Source organism: Cyrtonyx montezumae, unplaced genomic scaffold (assembly GCF_038088225.1).
Source record: "Cyrtonyx montezumae isolate F1298 unplaced genomic scaffold, pur_monq_1.0 scaffold_23, whole genome shotgun sequence".
Taxonomy (NCBI): domain Eukaryota; kingdom Metazoa; phylum Chordata; class Aves; order Galliformes; family Odontophoridae; genus Cyrtonyx; species Cyrtonyx montezumae.
The window spans coordinates 5,232,862-5,259,738 of record NW_027071970.1 but is presented as its reverse complement, the minus strand read 5'-3'; the positions used below and the strand labels follow the sequence as shown (position 1 = coordinate 5,259,738).

Below are 26,877 nucleotides of genomic sequence, written 5' to 3'. Positions count from 1 at the left end.
GAGTCCCACCTGACCCAAAGGCCCGGCCCTGAGGCCAAAGGAACACACAGCCCAACCGCGATTCTTCTGCCAACCTCAGGGTTACACTTCTACCTCTATCTGGAACATTTCATTTCTGTTCATCAGTAGATCAAAAAACAGTAGCTTAAGACACGGTGTTTAGAGCAAGAAACAATCAATTACCTTTATTGTTTGAAAACTGCCCCAACTCTAATAGCTGTTTCCCCCTTGCTAATGTACTCCCATTCCCCTCAAACCATCCCAAGCCTAAATAAGCTCTCCACAACCCATCCCTACTAATACACACTCAATAATCTCAGACTTTCATGTTCCTTGTCTGCTGTCAGTTATCCAAATGATACAAATTTAGCTGCTTTGATCTTTCCTCATACATCAGTCCCTCCAGGCCCCTAATCACTTTTTTCACTCTTCTCTGAACTCCCTCCAGTAATGATGTGATTCTAATCCTCAGAAAGGAGAGCCTTTGGCTTTAGTTGTTCACACAGATGCAAGCAAACTAATTCGCAGAGACTTCACAGGCTCTGAGCACTGCTGTCACCAGCAGCCACGCATTAAACCGTGACACCGACACAAAGACGGAATTGTCTCATGAACACCAGATACCAGAAGCAGAAAGAAAACACAATGGAAATGGAAACGATCGACTTGCAGCATTCGCATTTCAGCAGCGAGCGATACGAGCCCTGCTCGTACTGATAACACACCTGGCAGCCCCGAAAGGAGACGATGCTATTAATATTTCTGCTCATTTGTGCACAATAGTGGAAACCAAAGAGTGCTGTCAGCAGGAGAGCCTCAGGGGGCCATGAATGACCGACTGATGCACTAACTCAAGGACAGCTCTGAAGAGTTTCCAAATCCACAGATTTGGTGCTAATTGTGTTAAAAAACAAACTTCATTTCTCTATCTGTTTAAATGGGGTGGCTGACAGAAAACGTGTTAGCATATAGTAGGTGGGTACAGCTGACACAGAAGGAAGACCACAGCTTGCCTTCTACAATCAGCTTCTGTGTGCTGAACTACACAGAGCACACAGGTATCACATATAACAAAAACACAAAGGAAAGAAGCTGAGGAGAGGACACAAAACCCGGTGCAGGCGATTCAATACAACTTCAGAGGTGTCATTAAGTCACAAGCTCTGCACCCATTACAGTAGGGAAATGATATTAAAAGTAAAATCAAAAAGTAAAGTGGAGAGTATTTCCCCAGAAATGCAGCACTCCAATTTTCATTTTTAAAATTTATTTCCTTGATGCTTACTTCTCTTTTCTTTTTTTTTTTTTTTTTTTTGGTGGTTGAAAATTTTTTGGTGGTTTATATGTTGTTAAAAAAGTACTTCATCCAACTGGCTCACTCAGTAGCACATCTTCATGGTTTAATATTTCTTCCCCCCCCCCAAGAATCCTAGACGCACACAATGGCTGAGGTTGGAGGGCAGCTTAGAGATCCCACAGCTCCATCCCATCCCTGCTGTGAGCTGGCTGCCCCCAGCTCACACTGCCCAGGGCCCATCCATGGCCTCGGGCACCTCCAGGGATGGGGCACCCACAGCTCTGGGCAGCAGTGCCAGGACCTCACTGCCCTATGAGTGAACAATTTCTTCCTGACATCCAACCTCAACCTCCCCCCTTTCAGTTTAAAGCCATTCCTCCATGTCTTATCAATATCAAACCATAACTCACTCCCTGCTTATAAGGACCCTGCAAGTACTGGAAGGTGGCAGTGAGGTCTCTCAGAGCCTTCTCTTATCCAGGTTGAACAGCCCAACTCCCTCAGCCTTTCTGCATTGGAGAGGTGCTCCAGATAGACCAGTATTCTTCCTTTTAAATATCTTCCCCTACAGCCCCCGACACAGAGAGGATGTGCAGACAACTTCCTTGTACAAATTAAGAACAAATTTGTGTTCCATATGCTACTTTTGCATGTTTTTATTACAACCATGCTGCAGTGATGCTCCAGTTTCTGCCTCTCCTCTTGACCTGCCACAGAACAGCAGGGACACGCAGCTCCCAGCTGCTCTGGGCAGTCCTGAACTTCGCTGCCATCACCAACAGGCTGCATCAGGCAGGTTGTAAATGAGATGGAGGAATAATACAAAGTGCACAGCTAAACTTGGGATACAGGGGAAAAGGAATGAAATCATTAAGGAATGGAACTAGATGAAGTCATGGCTGCTTTTGTTTTTCTTTGGCACAATAAATCGAGAACAGAACAAAGAAGCAGCATATAAGCACTTCAAAGAGGTGGTCAGACCAGCACCAGTGCTCAAGAGACTCAAGACCACTAACCAGCCAAAATTAATTCTAATGCAGGGAATCTTGAGACAAGAAAAGACCTGGCAGAAAGCTGCAGGTGTTTGGGGACACCACACAGTAACATCAGGCTGCAGAGAGGGAGAGAAGGGCATGAGGCTGCCTTCATTTCAGAGCCAGGCTGCCCAACTGGAAAAGGTCAGCTGAACTCCTAGGACAGACAGGAATGCTTTCCCATGGCTAAATTCAGGTGTACAATGTTCAACAATCTGAGAGGCATCACAGCACGTTTCCAGGAAATGCAAGCACGCTTTAATGGAATGAAGAGTTGAACAGCAAGGTATTTCTGCCGCTCGTCTCACAGGGAAGCGATCCAGGTCACAGAGACGCACAAAATCTGCATCTGGTTCACTGACCTGATTAACGTACAGCTCCACAAACATCTGTACAGGCCATTCTGGCACAGAAAACATCACTGAAGTGGAATATCCTGCAGGAGTACTAACAGTATATATTTGGTTACCACAAAACTACATTCTGCAAGGAAGTCAGCATCTCCAGAGCGCTCCTCACGGCTGTGTCCAAGCACTGGCTGTGGCAGACAGCTCCCAGCATGCCAAGTCGTGCTGGGTATCTGGCAGCTAAGCAAGTTTCCAGATGACACAGGAACACCGAAGCCTGTTCATTATGTGCTGGTGGAAAACACAAGAAAACGCAAAGCCATCAGACAAAGGATTCCAACTTTGCTCTGTATTCCTCCATTGATTTAAGAGTTCCTCTAGCTATGCTACATTAATATCTCTCTGATTGGAAATGTGTAAGTGCTGGCTCCATATCCACTTGAAGTATAGTAAAACCTGAACTCTCTGTCCTGATCGATACCACAGGAAGATGCCTTCATCATAACCCATGGGCTCTGCCTTACAGAATGTCCCATTGTATACAGAGGGGCCACACTGAGCCTCAACTCATCCTGAAAGGACCCCATTCCCTTCCCAACACCACTCCAGGGGCAGGATGCCCATCTCCTGCCCTGGCACACTGCACATGAATGCCAGGAGAAGCCTGGTGCAAAACCCAGATGTTGGAAACAGCTCAGATTGCTGCACTGCAACGATTAACAGGGATGGAAGGAAGAGAGAGCAAGCTTCTGCTGGGCCACAGAGCAATACATCCATAAGCTGTATGCCCACGAGGGCACAAACACCGCACTAGGAGCACAGAGGAGACAGAATTCTTCAAAGCAGGATTCGGAGCAGAGAAGTGCTGACAGAAGCAGAACGATCGGAATCACAGCAGCAGGAGCCGCCATCTCAGCGCTGCTTTAATGGCCGCTGGTGATGCGTCTCCATGGCAGCCAAGACTGCAATGAAACTGCTGCCTGAGAAATTATGGGTCTGATGATGGCAGGGCCGGGAGACTAAACAACAAGCGCTCCAGCTGCAGTAGTCTGGCTCTCTCTGCTTTGTGTCTAAATGAGTGACTGGAGATAAATAGAAATGAAAACCTCAGTCAAATTTGGTTCATAACAAAGGCCGTCAGTGAGCCTCAGTGCCTCGCACTGCTCTGTTCAGATGAGGGCCCAGAGCAGAAAAGCCAGCTGCCAAGTTGTAGTTGAAAACCCAGGGCAAGGACTTCTTAGCAGGTTCAGTGTTTCAGAGACAAGTGACTTGATGGCAGCCCTAATGACCTTTTGCACAAGTCAACAGCTTCAGAGCTGCCTGCATCCAAACTGCCCAAGAAGTACGGGCTGCACCCATCAAAGGATTCAAAGCTGCTTCAATGAGAACATCATTTTTCAATGAAAATCAGTATCAGGAAGCTAAATGTTTGGGTTCCAGTAGAACCTGCATCTTTCAGATGGATTCAGTGGGATACGGTGAGTCAAACAGCAGCAGACACTGGGAGTAGGGACAGTGATTATCACCTTGCTGATAATCAGATCCAAAACCCAGATAACAACTGGGATAGAGCTTGACATTGAGACAATTACCGTTCTGACATGTACAAATGGCACCAGGCATACCTTGCTTCCAAAGGGATGAATTAGTACATCTGTACACATCACACAGATTGTCTTGGGATGATGCTCAGGTCTTTCAGTATTCACTCCAGAAGCCCCAGGCTGAGCACAGAGCAGTACCATAACAATTCCCTAATCTTGCCAACACTGCTTCCAGGGGTATCTGTAACATCTAGGGCCACATATGGTGCAGTGAAACAGAAGTCTGCATGGAGGGTATAGGTTAACATAGATAACATGAGCATCTATAATGGAGTGAAGCCTAATTTTAGCTGCTTATTGGAACAAAAACATTAATCAGTCAATGTTAAGATGATTAATGCAATAAGATTAAAAATAGAAAATCTATTCACCTATTTAAGAAGTAAACGCTGTACCTGGCAGTTAATCAATCTTTTATGCCTCAAGTCTTTAGATGCTTTAAGCAACCAGCAGACTAATTCTTGCAGCCAAGAGCTCTGCATGAAGACTACCTGAACTGCAGCTGTTCTACCACATCAGAAGCCATGCACCTCCTCCCTAATCAAGAGGGGAGTGCCACAGACCCACACAGCATCGGCAGCAGCAGACCAACCACAACCGCTGCGGTGAGCAGGACCCTGGAGGAAAACTGAGCTATTAAGAGGCCACAGAACCAGGCAAAAAAAAATAAATAGATCAGCAACCGGAGTGGCAGATTCCACTTTGTGTATGTATCGTAACAACTACGAATTCGTGAAGTTTTAGTCACAGATCTAAATTCAAACAGCCCACTCTGTGTACATGCCTGCCATTCAGCTATCACACTTAACGATTTGCTGCATATTGTGATCATAATTGGAAAGAATTTTAATGATGCCTCAGGAGACGTGGCTTCTCCAGCAGACACAGACACGCGGTCCATCTTCATCTTTCGGTCCAATTTTCCTCTGAAACATTATTCCCATTAGCCAACCTACTACACAGAGCAACTCTCTGGACTGAAGTAATTCCTAAAATTCACTGTTTATCATTTCCTGCTTTTAAAGTCACATACAGAACCAACCAGGAATGCGAGAGCCCAAGGATGAGCCCAACCCTGCTGAGAGACACTGAACCACAGGTGTGAAAAAAGAAATGCTGGAAATGCCAGGAGGTCAGTATTTCAGAAACACTCACTCAGGGAGATGAAGGACACCCTCACCTCGGTGAAGAACGTAGTTCAAAGCACAACCTCTACATGAAATTCCACTGTAATACTGGCACTGAGAAAAATGCTCAAGTATAAGGTTATAATGTAAAAATATAAAAACATGATTAAGCAACTGCAGCCAGCAGCATCACTGTGCCTTGCATTTTTCACAAGTAACTGCCCACTGGAGTTTGAGGTGGGGGAAAATAAAGTTAAAAGGATCAGCCCTAAGTATTTACTTTGAGGCTTAACACAGATGGTTTTCCTTACAGCAGAACTGGAATAGGAAGAAGTAACTTGAAAGCAAGCTGAAGAGCTGTCAGTCCTGACAAGGTAGCATCTGCAACTGATTCTGCACCAACTTTTGAGTAGGACAGCCAAGCCTCTTACAAACAGAGTCATCTAGAAGACACAGCAGTTGCCAATGCTTTCATGGTTTGAACACTGGAAAAACAGAATAAGATGACAAGGATCCAGCCTACACTGGGGGTCTCAAACTTAAGCACAATTGCAACCAGCAAGTTACAGCCACACCAGCATCGACACCTTGTCTCAGGTGAAATGGATCCCATGTACTTCTGCTGCTAAGACTCCTGATCCATATCAGGCAGTCCCAAAAATCGTTCTTCCTCTTCCAAGCATTCTCCTGTGCCTTGAAAAAAAAAACAGAGGAAAGCTAATTTCTGGTGAACAACATTAGACTGTTCTATAGAGGAACCGTAAGGAAGCTTGCCTTTTCAAGCAGGATTACCACGCCTTCCTTCTTTACTTAAGCATCATTTACTAGATCTCTGCTTACAAAAACTGCTTATTAGTCACCCGACTAACGAAGCACACGGCTGTCCTCAGTACCAGCTGGCTCCTCTACCATGTCAGTTTGATGCAGCTGCCATCATTAACTTCCCAGGGAGAGCTCTTCCACTTCGCTGGGGAGCAGATGACAATCTGGCCCAGTCACATTCACTCCCTGGGTGCCAATCACAGCAGTGTCTGTCAGCCTCTCTGACTGGGTGTTTGCACTGATGGCTGGGAACACAGCTTTCTGTACCCACCAAAGCACAGGCTTCAACCACTGCACACACCCGTGCTCCAGAACAACAAACCTTCAGCAGAGAGGACTTAAAGGAACAAGGCCTTGGGCCACTAAGTGCCTCCTTACTAATGATCCCAGAGCCCTGCTATTGCTACATAACCGAAGGAAGCGTGCTGGAGCTCAGCAAAGCTGCCTCCAGCAATTTGTGGAACACTTCTCTAAGCCATAATGCAATTAACTGCCAAGATAGTGCTGAGGTAGGTGGAATTAGGAAGTTGTAACAAATCAAGTACATAATCTTACACCATTTACATTTAAAACAACCGAAGTGTTTGTAACTCAAAGGGCTGTAAAGTGTTTACAATTTTATTTCAGAAGACAATGTCTCATCCTCCAAGCAGGACAAATGAAACAATCCAGCTTCAGAAGCCAGAGCACACAGAAGAGTCCAGCTCTTCACCAGCTCACCCCCAAAGTCACTGTGAACATTCAGCACCACTGACAGAACCACAATTACTCTAGCCCTTCATTAGCAGGTAGGAAATCTGCATCAGTGTATTAGCACAGAGATCACCAGCTTCTCAAAACACTTCCACATAATAACAACAGAGCAAGAGCTTCACATTCTTGATGCAATAACAAGTAAGCTGGCAGAGAAAGAAGAGTAACTTGCTGGTTTTTAAAAAGAATGAAATATCGTCTATCTCCTCAGCATCCCATCACAGGTGTCTATTAAAAAAAATACATACAATCCCAAAGAGAAATCTCAATTCTCTTCCTAAAAGGCAGTGAAGGAAAGACAGGACAAGGCCTTATGCTTATGCTAGTGTCAGAAACAGACCATAATTTAGCATCTACACTCTCCAGCAGTCCCAGTATAACATGGGGAAGGCATCAGCTACTGAAGACAATGGGAGTTCCTCCAGAAGCTCAAATGAGTTTTAGGTTGAGCCACTGCTGGTTAGCGAGGAAAGCAACTTTCAGACCCCACAAAATGCTTTTAATTCCTGCCAGCTACACACAAAACGGAATGAAGAAAAACAAATAAAAAAGACATCTGTATTTAAAAGAAACAACCGACAGCCCACATCATCGTACAGCCAGCTGCAGTAAGACGTGCGACACAGTGACCTAATGCTGAAAGATTTTGCTCATTCTAATGGCTGGCCTTAATAACATTCATTACAGCAGAAAGAATGCATGACAAACGAGTGCTAGGCTCCCTTCCCAACCACTGCAGGAGGGGTCACACTTGGTTTTTAACAATGGAAAGGCTCCACATTTCAAAATATCAGGTACTCATTCACAGTTAAAGCTGAAGCACAGCTGGGGCTTGTGCCTGCACAGCGATTTTCTCCCTCTAATGTGACTTTGATACTGAGATGTGTTAAATCTTTGATTTTATTGGCAGATGCTGACTGTATTTGCCTAACCTCTGAAGCTTGCTGATTGACAGTGTTAATGTATCTTTTTAATAGATGAAAAGGGAAATGACAGCTTTTGGCTCACATTCAAGCACGTTTCTTAATAAGTGCAAAATACCCTACAGCTCAATCTGCCTTTCATACAACCTGCAAAATCTATTCTTTATTGTGCTGCTAATAACTGCTGGCGTACCGACGGAAACAGGAGCTGGATGGGAACGCCTGGCTGCGGGAGCTGCTTCACTTCCTGAAAGACGTTTGCTTCCTTCCTGCAACGATCCGACCTCAGCCACCCCAGACAGAAGTTAAACGTTACTTCCACACCATTTCTCAGCTCCTTCTACATCAAAGTTCAGCCCCAAATCTGAGGGCAGCAGCTCGGCTGACACGAGGGCAGGGGTCCTGGTGTCAGGGGTCTGCACGGGCTGCCAGCCCCAGAGCTGCCCCCAGACCCAGGGCTGCACTGTATCTTTGGAACAGCATCTTCTGCCATTCTGTATCTCAGGACACAGTGTGTGCGTGTCCTCTGTGACTACTGACAGATGGGCAAATGTTAATTTATGGCTGGTTACTAGCGTCTTGAGTTCCTCTCCACACAGGTTTCAGAGCTGGGTACATTTCTCTGAGGTATCAAGTATTCGTTGTAAAATCATTGTGTGCCATCACTGGGTAGTACTGAGGCTACCATGCCTTGATTTATGACACAAGCAGAAGTGGTATATCCCTTCAGGCACTGCCTAGAGGCAATGCTATTGTTTGTGTGTGACGCCTGCATTCCTGTGACCCTGGCAGTGCTGCCAGCAAACCCACAGAGCTGACTGCTCCCTCTGCTCAGGCCAAGGCTGCAGTGCTGGGGCAGCTCAGGGCTCCCCAGTAAAGAGATGTACGGCAGAGGGCCACGGAGATGATGGAGGGACTGAAGTCTCTCGCCCAGGAGGAAAGGTTGAAAGAGCTGGGACTCCTCAGTCTGGATGAGAGAAGGCTCAGGGGATCTCATCAATGTCTATAAATATCTATGAACAAACAGAATTCCAGCCACATTTTTTTTTGTTCTCTAATCTCCTTGGGTACTATCTTAAAGCCTGTCTAAGAGAATAAAAACCTCTCTGATAATATAATTTGTTACTGATGTCAAAAGGAAATTGGACATAGCAAGGAATTTCCTGTAACACAATTCTTCAGTGATTCTTCTGAACAAATAGACCAAATTCAACAGCACTGACACTGAAATGTTGAGCCTAATGACAAATCTCTTTTTTTATTGACACAAAAGCCAGCTACAACAGCAACCACTTTATAGCAAGAGCTCTACGCAGGTCCAGAAGCCATTGACAGGGCATACAAGCATCTAATCTAATTCAACAACCGCTGGCTCCAACAGTGGGCATTTGTTTTGCAAAATAGTAAGAGAAGAAGTTGAATTTTAAAGGAAAAATGCTTTTTTAAGCACAGATCTGACTGTTACGAGAAGGCCTGGCTGGCTGTGCTCGGGACTCTGACCACCCAAAGCTCACTGGGATGATAAGATGCAACAATGGAAGCTGTATTCCAAAGTCTGTTACTTTCCAAAGTCCTGCAAGCGTAACATCATTTAACAATAGTACTTGTGGCTAAGAAATTCCCTGCTATGCCAGAACTCGTGGCTTTACAGTCTCTCAGTACTTCACAGGTGTAATTATGAAACCAGAGCTCCCACAGGCAGAAAGGTAAAAGGGACATGCCAAGAAAGCAGCAAGTCTGGGAATGCAGATGCTATGGTACGTGCTTCATGTTTTGGCAGACTGGCAGTGGGGCTTCACTACCCAGAGATGCCAGGTGTGGGTCTCCATCTGAGGAAGTTCTGAGATTCACAACACAAAAATTCAAGAAAGAGCTCTCCAACCATAACAGATTAACATTTAAATGGAAAATGGGATGGTGCCAACTCCTAACAGTCTGCAAAGTCCTAATTAACATGAATAACACAGCTGGATATTTTATGTATCAGCCTCCTAAGTCCCTTCTTCCTGCCACTTAAAGAGTAAAAATAGTAGAACGTTTTATGGAGGTTAGTTCATGGCTGGCTAGGTGCGATTCCGTTTTAAGAGAAGGCAGAACTGCCAGCTCCTTGCCGCCATCGAGATGGGAGGTGTGTGGCTATTCTGCATTATTCATGCTTGCTGAAGGAAGTCACGAGACAGCAAGATGACCATAGAAACACAGACACTGGGAAGAGTTAACACTGCAACTGCTTTCCCTTCATGCAAGGTATACAAGCTGATGTTCAGAGGATATTCATCTCTTGGCAGGGCAGAAGTTGAGCATAACTGAAAATAACAACAGGAGAAAAAAAAAAAGAAAAGAAAAACTGCTTAGTTTACCATGAGATCAGACTGTTGTTTTATTGCTCTGACGGCAGTTTAGTACATAATGTGTTTTGGCATGCTCTTTTACAAATACATAGCATCAGAATTAATTTGAGAAGGAGGCAGATTCCCACAGCCAGCTCCTGGTACTGCTCAATTTTATTCAGGTCTCGTATCAGCAGAGATGTCAGAGAAGTGCCAGCAATGACAAGCCCCAGCACAGCTAGATTATCTCCAAGAGCTGCTCACCCACTTTTACATCACAGAACCCAGGCTAAAGAGCCTGCCCTCTCCAAGCAAGGTGCATGCCCAACGTGAGAGTAATATAGCACTCTGCCCATGACAGCTGCAACACAGCTGCACTGAGCATCTCTGTACTGGGGCTTCTCTTAACACAAGAGAAGTAAAGAGCCTCCTCTGCCTGAATGCAGGCAGCCTAAAGCTATACCAGTCACCACTGTGCCAAACACACGTGGTCTCTACCTCACTATCCCTAGCTCCGTGGCTTACAGCAATGCAAGCAGCTGGTTTGATACAACACTGCATCCCCAGGTACATGGCCTTCCCTGAGTCCTTGGCAGCAGCTACACCCCCAGCACAGAACCCTAAACCAGAGCATTCCACTTGTCAGTAACACACGTCCAGGGAGGAGGAGCAGACCAAAGTCAAGTGTGGATCCCTTCCGCACAGTCTCAGCCCCACCAGCTGCTGCCCAGCAGTCTCAGGATCCTGTTTCAGACTCTTCTCTTTCAAAGGATACATCAGTGTTACACCATACACCAGAGCTCTACCTGGAGAGGAGCTAGCTCTGCAGAGCTATGGTCACTTTTAGCTGTGCCTATGGCCAGAAGCATGTTGCTCCTTAGAGGTCAGAGCACAGCTAAAGACAGGCCCAGTTTCTGCATTATAACGCTTTTTTCCTCCAAAGCAAACTATGTTTTATCAGAAATTCAAATGGATGAGCAGGATTAAAAGGGTGATTTTAGACACAGCAGCAGGTTACCAGGACTATTCAGGGTAATGGAGGGAGACCACATTAATCTCTTAAAAGGATTCAAATGCTGCATCTAGAGCAATTCCATTCCTTAACAGGAACAAATTAAGACAATTTCCCTTGCAGAAATTTCCATAATTACAAGTAATTATCTTGTACTCCGAAACTCTTCAGTACAGCCCTCATAAAAGGGCGTTCCTATCGAATGCTCTATTTAGGAAATACAGGAGGAACTGTTTCGTGGTGAATTGCTTGTTGTCATCACACTGATTAACCCACAGTTCTGCTCTACCAGAAAACAGATCGACCTCTGATAATAATAAATCACCAATCTCTGATGATCTGAAATTATATTATTATGAAATCCTATAAGATACAGACTTAGAAGTGCACACAGAGATGAATAAACCATATTTGCAAGCTAAATCAAATGAAAATCAACTTACATGGCAGTGTTATCCAACAGAATCATCTTCTGCTGGTTAATTCAAAGGTTTGAAGGCAGCATTCTGACGTGCATTCTTTTAGGGCAACATGGACAAGTATGGCAACAGCTGCTGCAGTATTCCTGAAAACTGCTATTAACTGAAACAAAATGCCAGAGGTTTCAACAAACTGAACTTTGCATTTGCTCTTCTTGCATATAAGGAAAACATACGCAGTCAGTAAGTCACTATTTTTCAGAGGCAAACATGGAAGACTGCACATATCTTGTCACCAATAGCAGGAACAGAGTCTGACGGACTGCCACTGCCTCTCCACATCTTCGTTGTGTAAGACATCCCCAATTGTACTTTACTCCTTACCCTGCAACCCTAGGGCACAGAATGGAGCAAAATGGAGTCTGCTTCAAGCCCATGACAAGAATGCTTCTGCAGTACTGGAAAAATCCATGATGGATTGAGGCTGTTCAAAGCGTGGTACCTTAAGAACATTTTGGACTATTGCTTTTCAAAGTTTGGGAGAGCTCGTGTTCTACTGAATTGTTTCACAGTATTGCTAAATAGCGTTAGAAAAGGGACAGTATTTACCAGTACTCTATCATCCACCTCTTCTCATCTGCCCACATGCCACGAGCCTGGTTCTATTTCCTCCACAGCCTCCTACCAGGCACCTCCTATCACTCAGACAAGGCTGAGAGCAGACCTTACTGCTCTCTTCCTCAGGCTTCTTCCTTCCAAATTGAAAGAAAAAAGGAAGAAAATCAGTCTTTTTCACCTGCCTGAACAGGAAAGGCAAACCCATGAAGACCAGAGCACTTGCTCCCTCGTAAATCCTCACACAGCCGATGCCCACGTTGCTTGCAGCTCACTCATTTGCACAGAAAGGAGCTTCAGGGTCAGCTGAGCCCACGCTCCTGTGCAGAAAATACTGTGCCTTGCAAGCATTTCTCAGTCCTCTGTTTTACAGAACAACTCTTATTCTACCGCACAGCACAGAGGGAAAAAGTTACTGCTGCTCAACAGCTGATGGGGAATCGGCTCATTCAGTTCCTCGTGGAACAGAGTTCTACAACCTGTGACATTTTACAATGCTACGATGCAGATTGCATCCAGTGTGTTTTCCCAACAGTGCTTCTGCGTGATACGCCACACAAACGCTGTTACCAACAAGAATACGGTTGCAAAACACATTCTGTTGTTTCTGAAGAAACAGAGATTGCCCCCCAGAAAACTCTGAGCCACACAGGGAGCGAAGAGCTCCTCCCCACCAGGGAGATGTGTACGGCCAGGTTAAGTCACACAGCGGACAAACTGCGGTGTGCAAGGGGCAGCCTAAAAGGAAAGCTCAAAGTCTGAGCTGCTGGATCCTACTGGCACGCTGTTTAAAAGCCGACAGCGAGCAAGACACAATGTGTGGGTACACTCTTCAGCATGCACCTAAAATCCCAGGGTAGCACTCAGACATAACACCGCACTACAGATGTAAAGCTGAAGGAAATAACGCAAATCTGTTTTATTCCACAGAACAGTAACAAAGGCATAGATTGCTGCTACTTGACCACACACTGGTTTGTTCACAAAGCTCTCACCTGATGTGGTCAGTCAGTGATTTCAGCTTCATCCCATTCAGTCATAACTGAGCAGCAAATGATTCCTGCAAAGCCCAGTGGATGGAGTGGGTGGAGGCCGGCCCCAGGGACAGCATCCTGCAGCGAGAGCTGAGCACGGCCCCGTGCTGCACGGGGAGCAGAGGGCTCAGTGCCACGGGGCAGCACACAGCATCCTCACCTGCCAGCTGACAGCACCGGCATGCCTCGTGCACCATAGGTGACTGCTGTCTACTGCTACCACCAAACAAAGGAGTTCAGCTTTACACACAGGACGAGTAATCTGCACACAACCCCAGTGAAGCGTGGTTTAATAACTGTAACAACAAAATGTCTGCAATGAATGGAACATCTTAAATATTTCGTGAAAAAAATAAAGACAAAAAATCAGGGGAAAGCGAAAGAACATGAGTGCAAACCTAATGGATCAAACAGAACACCTGATTCAGTACAGCAGCACACACAGTTCGTACACTGCCAGCTCTTGTATTTGAATACTCCAGCAGGGCAGCGGCAGACAAGCAGCGTCCTGAGGTCACTCAGCAGCAAGGTCTGCAGGAACACAGCTACCAAACCTGCTTTCTCATTCTGTGAAAACTGTATCGATCTTCCTATTAACAAATGGAACAGCAGTGCTGTCTGAGGGGTTCGCATGAGTCATTTTCCTGAAACTGCTCCGTACTGCACATGACTGCAGCACTACAAAGGCCGGGCCAGCAGAAACCCCGGCCGCGCTCACGTGAGCCTGCTGGCAGCAGTGACAACAACTCCATCTCTGCTGAGATTTTATTGGTACAGTACTGTGCCTGAAAACAGAACGTACTCCAACACGAACAAAGTTTCCGTCACATCACAGCAAGAGAGGGAATCATTTTATACTCAGACTAATAAGATGCTCCATAGCTGAGATGGGTTTGAGCTATCTTCTGAAAACTCCACGCGATCAAACCAGGCTGCCCAAAATCCAACTCATGTGGACACCAACAACGAGGAGGAAAAAAGTCCCATCTGACACAGTGACTTCAGCACTCAGTGAGCCAGCGCTGCAGAGTGAATCCTGACACCCGAAACGGAATCTTCCAGAGTCGAGGAGCCCAGCCAGCAGCCAACACAAATACTGCAGCAGTTCAGCCGATACTGCTGTAACCATGGCCTGGAGGAGTTTCCATAGCCGTAACCACAGAGCGAGTGCACATTCAGTTGAAAACAGTAAAAACAGACATGTAAAAATCTATAGCTCCTGGATATCTTAAAAGTAATTTGAAGGAAGACACAGAGAAGCTCAGACAGAGAGTTGGAGCCCCCACGGAGCTCATCCTTTATCTATTTATTCTGTTGAAGACACAGTGACTCGCAACAAGAACTCCTCCTGCTACAAGAAATTGCCTGCTAGAAACAAACGAAAGGAACAGCTTCGGGAAGCGGGATGGAGGTGAGACAGCACGGAGGGGCTCTGCTCGGGATGCACCGCTTCTTCCAGTGCCCAGCACTAACGCGAGAGACGCTCTCACGCGTTTCACATATGATTTCTATTTCTTCCCTGATGTAAAACACAGTATCGCACATCGTGCTACAAAGAAAGAAGGAATCCTGCTGGTTCAAGCAGGTTTTTCCAAGAGGAAAAACAAAAAACCAACCAACAAAAAACAACGCAGAAAACGTTTAATAGCACACAGCTGCCAGGAGCAGGGGTCAGGGCTGAGGAGGGGCGGCACCGCACATTCACTTCGCTAGGTTTTCCCTTAAAAGAATGTCAATAAAAAGCAGTGCCAAGTGCGCCTGAAAGCCGCTCCGCTCCGACTCCGGGAGCCGCCGCGCGGCCGCAGCGCACCGCAAACGCGGCGCACCGACAGAGACCCTCCGCACGGCGCTCCCCGCGTCGTGACACGGCCACTGACCAAGCTCGGAGAACTCCGCTCCGAAAAAGCAGCCATATTAGGAAACAGCCCGAAAAGGAGATTTACGGCCCCGCAGCCCCAGCTCCGCTGGCACGGGGCGGCGCGGGGAGCGGGGGCAGCGCGGGGCGGGGCGGGGCCGGCGGGACAGAAGCGGTGCGGGCGGACGGGGCAGCCCCGCGGGGAGGAGAGCGGAGGGGACGGGGAAGAGAAGCGCCGGGGCGCCCGGAGCCGCCTCACCACTCACCTTCTTCCGGGGCTGCCATTTCATCATATTTGTAGAGCGGGGACAGGGAGCATCAAGGTCGCGCTCGGGTGCCGGCGACGAGCGCAGCGGGGCGGCAGCGCCCGCTCATACCGCCTGGCCCCGCCGCCCGGCCCGCGGGAGAGCAGCCGCCCGCACCGCGCGGGCCATAGCAGCGGGCCCAGCCCCGCCGGCACCGCTCACGCCCGCGGCCCCGCGGAGCCCGGGCGCATCGCGCGGCCGCACAGCGCTGCGCCGCGTGTGGGGCGAGAGCCCGGCCCGGCCCGGCACCGCCCACGGCTCCGCCGCGCGCACGGAGGCGGCCCCGCGCTCCCCGCCCCCGGCCCCGAGCCCCTCCCCGGCCCCGCCCCGCGGGAACACAGCGGGCGGTGCCCGGGCTTCGAGGCCCGAGGGCGGCGGCTGCGCCCCGAGGTGGGCACGGCGGGGCAGCCCGGCACGGCTCCGCACGGTGCGCTGCTCCTTCCCGTGAATCACAGATCGGTAACTCTGGGGAGCTCCGTAATTGGCGCAGGCAGTATCCGAGTAAAGGGGATAAGTGCCCAGAACCAGACGATGTCATTTGCTGTGATGCTGTCAAAAAAAAAAAAAAAAAAGCCTCATTTAATTCACGGGCAGATTGCAAAAAGTGCTGTTTTGACAGCACCGACAGGAGGCTGGTGAGACTTCTTCTGAGTAAAGATAATTATCAGGAAAGAAAGTGGGAGCGGTGCCCGCACATCTGCCCCAAAAAGGACAGAGCAGGTGGACTCCCAGTCCTGCATCCAGAAAGCCACGTGCCACCATTTCCCACACAGGACTATGCCTCATTCACAGAGCTGATGCTGTCAGAAACAGCATTATGAATTCCTTTTGGCAAACGATCCACACCTATGGACCGACTGCAGAGTTTTCCACATATTCAACAGTAATGCATAACCATATTTGATCCCTTCTGATATTTACACATAGCAGTATTCCAGCTGGTTAGCACAAAGCCCTCAGCAAAACGCTTAAGTTCACTGGTGCTCTTTTCTCCCCTTCCCTGGTTTCCTGGCATTTTCAGAATTGAGGTCATGGATTAGACACAACTTCACCTGGTATTTCCAACCCCCACTCTACAGGTGCTCTGGGCTCAGCCTCCTCTTTCTTTCTTGATATAAGAAAGCAATATGTAAGAAGTTGGAACACCAATCAGTGCTAACAATTTGTGTAGCAGAGGGTGCACAGTGCAGGGCAAGACCACAGCAGGCTAGGAAAACAATCCCAGCTCCTACAAAGTGCACGTGTATCAGCCTTACTCTGCTCCATCTACATTTGCTCCTGTTGCGTTTTGCTACTGTCCTATAGCATTTGGCTCTGTTCTCCTGATAATAAAGATTGATTGTTGCATGCCACGCAGCAGTAGCATGGATCATCTTCATTATTAGGTTACTAGGGTTTGTGTCTCAGCAGCTGACACTCTTCAAAAGACCGAAAATCACTTTGGAAAATACTTTGTTTAGCCAAGCAGAAAAAGCTCTTTTTGTAGGGCTATAATCCAGGCTGAAAAAAAAAAAAACAACCAAGGACAGGGCTTTGAAATGTAAGAATATGCTTATCTGGAAAATTCCACTGCTGACAGAAAGGAAGCTGAGAAAAACTAGTTGCTTAACACTAATTAGAGAGCAGTAGTATGATCTTGCTCAAAGCAATGCAGACTGAAATGAACTGAAGATAAGGAAAAAGCCTACAGCATTTGTAACCAGCAACATGATTCTCAAGGCTGGAGGGGCAAGGAAGGGAACAAACTGGCCACACCAGCTGAGGGCAGCAGCTGCCTGGCCCTAATTACAAGCTATTCATTGGCTCCATTAAGTGATCAAACAGGTTAATAGAACGTTAAGGATAATCTTGTGATACAGTGCTCATACCTGAACTAGAACCTGTAAGGAATGGGCCATTGCACAGACACGTTCCCTGTGACCAGCACGGAAGAGACAAGACATTATTTGGAGCTTTTGCCCTAAGATTAGCTGTTCCCTTAATTCGTAGACCAAGTCATGTGATAAGGACTCCATCCACTTCATCTCCTGTGAAGGAAACAGTGAGACACACCCTAAGGCACCCTTCAGGATTCATAACGAGAGCCCCACTCCATGCTCCACACTGCAAAGAAAGAGAGCAGCATACAGCCATTTCATCATCTATCCTCTCACGGCTTAGCAGGAGGCTCTTCTGGCATCTCAACTGTGAATTTAAGTATTTATGTATGCACAGCTATACATAATAGATAGAGATATTGCAAGGAACAAGCGTTACTGCAGAGTGAGAAACAGAGAGGGCCTTGATGCTGCACAGCCATGGTTCAGTTGCAACACTGGTGTGCTGTCATCACTGGTTGGTCACAAATGTGACACAAAGCACTGTATCACATGCCACAAAGAAAATAAGCATCATCCCAGGCAAGCCCAGTCAGTACACGCAGCGTCTAAAACTTCAACAAAGATGATGCACACAGAAAACAAAAATCATTTACAGGTTTCCACATGAAGAACTGGGAAGAATTCTGCCCTCAAAAGAGTGAGCCTAACGTTAACAGAATAACCATTCTGTAGAAAGGACAAACAGCAGCAAAACAGAGAAAAAAACTCACATGAGTGGCACCCCGATCTTCAGAAGCACAGGCTAGGATGAAGGTTTCAGTCACAGGGAGACAATTTTTGGCTAGTGACTGTTTTCATCCAAAGAGATACATCTCTTCCATGAGGCCACCACGGAATTACTTCACAGGCACATTTCATTTAGGTCCTATATTTCTACAGCTCATTGGGCAGGGAATACATTCTAGATTTTAGCTGTCTCTTACCAAGGAAGATGGTTGCTTTCTAGCTTTAATTCTGACTGTTACTGGCTTAAGAAGCTTCAGCTGGGTCACTGTGATTATGAGCAGAAAAGAAAACATGTTTGGGACCTGCTTCTCATTAGGGCTTCCACTTCCCTCTTTCCATAGCAAGCACAATTATTGCTGCTATGGAGACAAGTGTAATTTGATCAAGATGTGGGTCAAAGTAATACAGGGGGTAAAAGATTTACCACCATACATCCTCTTTGCTATGCACCCATCCTTGGAGAAGGGACTTCTCCAAATTTTCCCTTGCTGACTTTCATCACCATCTGCTGTCCCAAGTGAGAAATTCAAAGAGCAGAATAAATCACTGGTGGCTATCTGCTGCTTGCTTCTCACTGCAACAGTCAGGCACCCGGTCTGCCTGCCTCTGGAAGGACTGTGGCTATGACAATGTCCTGTAACATCTGTTGCACTTAGAGAGCTTGGCACCTTCCAGCAGAAAGGCTCCGTGGTCTCCTCCTCCTCAACGATATTTCTACAGATTCCAAAAGAACGTAGCTTGAGTTTGAAAAACTTTCTTCCACACCAGAGCTCTGAAACTTCATTTTACATGACATGCTATTTATTATTTACTAGTGGTAAAAGCAGCTGTACAAGAGGCACCTCCCCAGTCTTTTGGAATAGTACTTGCTCTAAAGATCCACAACGCTCTATAGCTGAGAAAGAACAACAGAGGAAGGAGAGAACCACGACCTGGGCACACTCAGAAGGCACTGATTGTAACTAGGGAAGGATGCCCTTGCATGTCCCAACAGCTTCTAACTGGAGCAGGTTCGCACTGCATCTGTGCCATCATCCCAGGTGAGCAGTCAATATCAAAGAAGTACATTTCATAACTGAAGATGTAGCATTCAGACTCTTTCTAAGCAAGGACAAAATCCAGGAAGGACAGACAGCTCTGTCTTGAAAATTAGATTCCTGTGTACCTCTTCCTGACTTCAGTGTGTTGTTTCCCTGACATCTCCAAGTCCCAGAGCCACTTCTGGTTGAACACTGCAGGGGCTGCAAAAGGCTTTGAGCACAGAACAGAAAAAAACCAAAACTCCTGAAAGGAGGAGACTGGTCACAAGAACAAAAAGTCAAGGAAACTGGTTGTTCAAATTAGCAGTGACGCAAAAGAAACAAAAAGCTTCATAAGCACATGTTGGCCTAACACATGAGGCTTCTGGTCAGATCTGCACTGCTATTTCAGAGTGCACACAGCATAAAACTGCAGAAGCATCCTGCCCATATGAAGCCCCAGCTTTGTGATATGACTCTACTGTCCAAGTTTAAATGATTAAATACAACATATACATATATATACACACACAGGTATTTACATATAAGTTAACTCACGTTTCACTTTTCATTTCTTGTATCAGACACACAGGGGCTGCAGGGCAGGGGGGATGCAGTGAGGAATAGTGCAAGGCAGCAGCTGTGGGCACCAGTGCTGCACTCCTCCTGCCCTCCCTGCTCTCTGGTTGCCAGGCAACCCCAGCCACACTGGATGGGTCTTTTAGCCAGCAGCAGCTTCAACCATTACCACTTATTGGAAAATATCTAGTTAAGAATGAAAACAGACACAGCTAAAGCAGAAATGCCTGCTCTTCTGTAGCACCTGGACTGCTCTGTGGGAACTCTGGAGGTTGCAGTTTGTCTGTATTTTAGGTAAGCACCTGAAACGTCTGCAGTGAGCTCTTTGGGCTCTGCTGGAGTAGGCTTTGATCAGTTACTCAATATTTGGACACTGCATTTTTACTGTTGCAGTCATTTTTCACCTGTCTCACTACAGGCTGCTGCTCTTTTTGCTTTACATTCAAAATACAGCAGCTAGAAACAAATTGCAATAAATGGTGCTCTGCCTGCCTTTTGGCACTCAACAACTGCAATACTAAACTAAACCCCTTTCAATTAAGATACCATCTTCCCACCCTGACTCTGAATTGCTCCAGCATCTACTGGGGAGATGCTGTGTCTGTGTAGAAACACCCAATAGCAAAGGAAATGGCTGTAGTAGCTTCAGAGACTGTGGAAGCACAGACCCACCAATAAACCAGAAGATCACAACAGCCATCAAACCCTGTTCCAAATGTGAAAACTTTCAATTGGTTCGAAATCACACGCTTACAGACACTGCTCCCAAAGCAGTATTCTAGACACACCTGAAAATGATGATAAGAAAGGGAAAAATGAAATAAGTGAAACAAGCCAAACTGCCAGCATGAAGTCCCATGAGATTGTGCAGTGCTCAAACACCTTGAGAGAGCAGGGAAAGACAAGGAAACTGAAGAATGAGACTGTCGACTTCCTTTGCTGAGAAGGCCTGAATAGTAAGTATGGAAAGAAAGGAAGGAAAGCAAAGGGATAACTTAAAGAGAACAGCCACAAGAACAAGGGTATCAAGCCTCAGCCTACCCAGGGGCCACCTGCTCTGTAGGTACAATCTTCATCAGAAGACTGTAGGAAGATTCTTCTTCCTGGAAAAATACAGTCAAAGAGTTTGTCACCAAGGGAAAGGATGAAAAGTCTGAAGCAGACAGAGCCTACCAGTTCATGAAACAATCCATCTAATGACTATGTACATCAAATATAATCTAATAATTGGTCAATTAACTTAACGTACAAGTGCAACACAAACTGCTTTGATAAATACTTCTTTTCTGGAGCTCAGAGAGATCTCTTAAAGAAGAAATGGGTGAAGAAGTTACAGAGCTTTGTCACGCTGCATATTGTGCTCATCCTGCTTTTCAGGACACAGAACTTCACAGAAGTGCAATGTTTAATTTAAAATTCTTTTTCATTTTCCTCTGAAAAGGCCATACAATAAAGCTACTGTATCACAAAAAATCTGTTTTGTCAATTCCAAATATCTCTTCTATGCAGTGGAAGTGGCAGTATGTTATAACACCTATTCTACTCTGAGCCCTGAGATTTTCAGGAAAAAAATCCTGTAGAGGTCAGAAACAGCACTTACAGCTCTCTAAGGAGTCCTCTCCTATGATTTACAATGATAGACAGTTCTACTGCTGAACTTTCATGTAAAATATGGAAGAGGAATTTCGTTTGTGTCTGTTCACATTTTCAGTTGGGAATTCATGAATAAGAATGTGACAATTCATCCATATTCAGTATCATCCTTTCACCAAGCCACAGTACATCGAAGCTGTACAGCAGCCCTTTTCTCTGTTAACAGCACCATGAGAAAGGAAAGAATAAACTTAACTTCTACACAATGACAGAGTGTCTGCAGACACACAGCCAACAAGCTCTCAGAAAAAAATTCAGATAAATCTTCAGAAGGATGATCAAAGAGCAGCTATTTCTTTAGGCTACCGTTAACATGAAGAACAACTTCCATTGCCATGTCTGAGAAAACCACTCCTATAGTGTGAAACAACCGTGACGGGCTGTAAAGCATCACTGGAATCTTCACAGCAGGGACAATGCACTCTGAGGGCACACATCCCTGATTCATACTGCTGGAGAAGCATATCCAGATGGAGGTTTAGCTTAGCTTGTCCTCACTACTGACACCACCTTCAGCCCAGATGTGCTCACAGTCCTGTGGGGTGTGATGCACTCCAATGTTCACAGAACCTGTTCATTCCAGGAGTGCTCCTGTCAGATGAGTGGACATATGCAGCTTGGTACACTTCGCCACTTTGAGCCATAAGCTTAGAAAAGCTCATGAAAATCAGAACTGGAATGCTCAGTGAGTGGGGCAAGATGCAGTCAGTTTTGTTCCACGATGGACAGTCCAGCACCCTCCTACATCACACATTTGTTCAGAACCTGACTTACCACGACATTCCTCAGCATAAGCTGTGAGAGCTCTGAAGAACAACTAGGTCAGCTGTAGGACAAATACAGCTCCTGACTGAAAATACACATGACCATAGCTGGGTGACTTAACATTTTGTTTTCAAGCATCCAGTACTGGGAGAGCACCAAACTTTGAGGGTTATTACAGTTTGTTTTTTTTTTTTGCATGGAGAAAAAGTAGGAGCCATCCACGTAGCAATTTCCATGTGAGGGAATCTATTTGCAAGAAATAAAAATAAGAAAATAATCAAGCTGCATCTAAACAAGTTGTTACTGATGTTAAAATATATGTATTTGGGACACATCTTAAAGAAAAAAAATTGAAACCATCCTTTTAAAAGATTATGTAAACAGAACATTATTCCACAATTATTTTTGCAATCAGCCTCTTTTCTTACTAAATATTTATGTAGAGCAAGCTCTAAATAAATTTTTGAGCTTGCTCCATGGCAAACTCAACATTACAACCACAGCCTTGAAGGCTCACATGCACTCATCTTTACTCCCTTTTTCTCTAACACACATTTTGCACTTTAAAAAAAAAGTGAGACTACAAATGAGGATTCCTGAGATAGGAGCTCTTCACACATGCACAGAGCAGGCAGAAAAACCCAAGTCATACCATAGAACTCCCAGGCTTCATAGAACTGTGCCTAACTAAAGAGGAAGATTTTTTTTTGTTCTAAAAGCAGTACATCAGGGATGGGAGACATGTCCACATTTCCTTCCAGAGTTAGCTTCAATGAAGCCCTTTAAGTGTACAATTTCATATACAGCTTCCTTTCTTAAATTCTCATAACCATACCATTAGATAAAAGTAACTGTTCTAACGACTCACTGTTCCACGCTCATACAACTTCAGCATTAGCAGGCACAGAAACCACAGCTTTATTTGCCACAAACAACTGCTGAACAAAGTCAGTACAAGATGTAAAGATATAAATTAATGGTTAGTTCTGAAAAATTTATTTCCTAGACATATGTAAATTAGGTCAGCAGCATGTTAGCATCGAAATGCAAACAAATTACACCTTCACATTCAATTGCAGAACCGACTGTGGGCACCAAAACAGAGGTAAGAACTGGAATAAAAAGCAAACCAAGCTTGTGTATGAATGCACCATGGCTGCAGAACAAACCATTTTAGCCTTCTACTATAAATCCCACTATGAAGAGGATGATAACAGTCATATTTTATTCTGGTTGTAAGGTAGCTTCACTATTGCCTTCCTATTGCACTTTACAAGCACTGTGACAGCAAGTTACTGATAACTGAGATGCAGCACAGGAAACACTTAGAACTGAAAATGTAATAAAGGGATACATGGAGAAAAGATCATGGGAAGGAACTCTGACATGCAATAGCTCTGACAGCACTTATTGAATATGAAATGCTAATAGATCACATGAGAAGGAGTTATCTGACCAGTATAAGCAAAGAAAGAGCAAGAAGGAACTAAACGCTTTGCTAACTAGTAAGATCCAAGAAAGGGAGAAAACTCTATAAATGTGATATCTTTCGTATGTGCTCTACACTGAGGCAAAAGAAAGATGAAGGATGAAAGACAAAAGAGAGATGAAGTAAGTTTGGTAATATTCTCTCCATTCTACATGACAGCAGAGCTCACTTTCAGAAACCACCTGGAATGCCATTCAGCTTTCCATTTTGCTACCTGACAGCCATTCTGGGAGCACCTTCATCTACAGAAAGAGCTGCCAATAAGCTCATATCTTACTATTAATCTTCCAGTTAAGAAATCCCTTCTAATTAATTGCGTAGTTGTCTAACTGTGTAAGGACTCAGGGCTAATAAGCAAGACTTGAAATTGCTAATGCTAAATAAATTTTGTAATAATTTGTTCTAAGTCACTGCAGACTGAAAAATAAAAGTGTTCTGGCTGCCGAGTTGAACTAAGCTGCTACAGGAACTACATCCCAGATTACACACGTTATTCCCTAAATCTGATAGTCGTACTTATGAAATCAGACATTCAATGAAATTGGTCCCTGTCCTTCCAATGTGACAAACAAGATGAGTCCAATCAGACTAGGCACATACCTCTCACAGATATTCCTTCTATAGAACGAAGAACACAGCAAACTATTTGTCGTGTATACAAGAAAGAAGACTTCCTTCTGATAACACTTGTTAAAGTTTATATGTTGGAGCCTGAAGTCTGAGAGTATGGTTGGGTCTGTCTGAGCACAGTGGTATTCCCAGGACTGTGCTATTCCGCTTTAAAGTCGCAGAGATCACATCTTGCCTCCTTAGTTACCATGACTTCTACTCAGAAAGTGGAAAATACCAATCACCCAGCGAGACACAGATTCAACATTCATCTGAGGCAGTGATCAGAGGGCACATTAAACATGCCACTCTGAAACGGCACACTTGCACAGACTCCACAGTTGCAGTTTATCTGCTCCACTATTACAGGGTACTCGTTGTTTGTACTCCCATACAGAAATCAGCAAGATTACAACACCATCAGTTAGTAAATGATCATTGCAGCCTGAAAAAAATCATCAGTAAACATCAAAAATAGCACAAATACACCAAAAAGAAAATAGCTCCTAAGCTTGAAATGTACTTTGCCTGTCCCATTGGGATAAGAAGCTCCTGGCTGGCTGTAGGCGTTCTCTCTGCCTTCCAGCAGCTTCCCTCCTCACTTTAATGTCTCAGAGCAAAAGGAAGGAGAAGCAAAGCAAAATTTACACCGATGACCAGGTAACACACAGTGATTTAGACAAACAGTTGACCTCAGCATTTAGGGGGACATTTATTTTCACTCTGAGTACAGAAAAACGTAAAGCCACCTCTGCTTTTATTGCATGCAAAGCACTGCTGGGTAAGAGATTCAGCTAATCCCTGGAGGCACCTTAATCTGGAGCAAGATGAGTGCCTTAGGAACAGAGCAGCGGCCGCACTAGCAGCCATTGGAACCATTCACACTGAGTCAAGAAAGGTGGAAACTGCAGTCAGTAGGTACACCCTGATGCTCATCTGCTGCCAATTATTCATACCAGCAGATTCTCAGTGTTTTCCGGATAAAACAGGAGCTTCTTGGAGCTCATGTTCAAACTACAGAGAAGTGCTGAATAAGGCCTTCTGCATAGACTGCTCCCAACAGCAGAACCCGGGGCTCAGGAGGGAGGACTCTGCAGAGTGGCTGCACTTGGCAGGCACTGCAGCTTTGACCAGGCTCAGTACGGCACATTCTTACCTCATCTCTTGGTATCTTTATAAAGATGACTTTTCCATTTCTCAAAGTGCATTCCAGCACACACATCTGGCAGCGCACCGCAGCGTGAACAGCATTTACTAGCTCTCAGTGCATATGTTATGCATCCAATGACATCATGCACTCCTCGGTTTGCCAAAGCTCAGTCTCTACTGTACAGACCACCAAAACAGAGCCCCAGAATCCCCACGGGGAAGAAGGACCGACTTACAACCCAAAAGGTTTTCCCCTTGTACAACCATATTTATTGCTTCATCGGTTGCAATGTTCTCTCCTACTCATACCCATTCAATCTCCCATCTACACTTTCTAATCATTCCTAACTTGTATTTATTATATCCTGTCTGTAAACATTTTTTCTTTGCAGAAGGCCATAATTTCTGTGAACGCAACATGCTTTTCCCTTTACTCACAGCATGTTTTTAACTCTTCATCCACCTGAAAACTGGAAAATCTGCATTTTCCCCATAAAGCCATGGTTGTTCTTCACTGCTAAGCGTAACAGCAGGCAATGCAGTACAGATTCATTGTTCTCTGAAGATGAGACCAAAGGCTCCTCTTGCAGCTCAGTACTTAGCACTGTCTCAGAAACGAGAGCCCACCTAAATATTTTTACCTCGTAGGGCAAATAAGAAGAAAAATAATTCTGCTCTCTGAAAATGTCTGTGTTCACTCATACATAAATCTCTCAAACCCTTTTAAAGAAAAGAAGATGTTCCAACATCAAAGGCCCTCACAAACCCAAGACGTACATACTTAGCCATGATGTCAGGAGTCCTGAAGATGAGAGCTGCTGCTGAGTGAGAGCCTGCCCTTCTCATACCTCAGCTCTGACATCACGGTGCTTACAAATCAATGCAAGCACAGTATTTTCCAACACATTAATCCAGATCCCAACAACAGAAAATTTTTAAGACTTCCTAAAATGCAATTGGAGGATAATGTACTGCGTTCCTCAATAGTCCTTCCATCTCTGAATTTAGCAAATTAATAGTGGAAACCAAACTACTCCTCCAGGCTTCTACAACATCCCAGGTTAGCAAGCATGTCCCACCACATAATTAATGTGCAGGGAAAAAACACCTTATTTATCACACAGGAAGTGAAAGGTAATTACAGCACTGATATTCAGTCACTACCTCAGTTATTATATTTTATTTCTTAGCTATAACATAGGTCAAGGGTTGCATGCTGAAAAATAGTTTGAAGCCCAGTAAACAGTTTATCACAACCAGAAACAGAGAAGCAACTGGTAATTACTTTGCTAGAAGGAGGAAGGTATTAGTAGCACATTACACTGGAAAATAACTGTTTTCCTACTTTATTTCCTACAGCATTTCCATTACATTTGAAGAGTTACCTGAACAATAACACATCCTCCAGACTCACAGTACATGTCACCTACTGTCTAAAGTGACATATGCAAGTGAACAGAAATTGTGTGCAATGTATTATTTGGGAAGTTTGGTCTTTGTTGTCATAATCTGTGAGATCGAGATCGCTCCA

At 45.3% G+C, this 26,877-nt stretch overlaps 1 protein-coding gene across 2 annotated transcripts in view; it reads right to left on the bottom strand.

Moving 5' to 3' along the window:
* TTC28 (tetratricopeptide repeat domain 28) overlaps positions 1–26,877 on the bottom strand; it is a 125,389-nt gene that overhangs the window by 77,528 nt on the left and 20,984 nt on the right. The window contains exon 1 of one of the 2 annotated variants that reach the window (XM_065738955.1): positions 15,439–15,551. The exons of the other annotated variant lie outside the window; for it this stretch is intronic. Within the exon in view, the coding sequence (XP_065595027.1) occupies positions 15,439–15,465 (27 nt within the window). The 5' untranslated portion in view covers positions 15,466–15,551. Of the gene's footprint in view, positions 1–15,438; positions 15,552–26,877 lie in introns of those variants that run through there. 2 annotated transcript variants of the gene reach the window in all.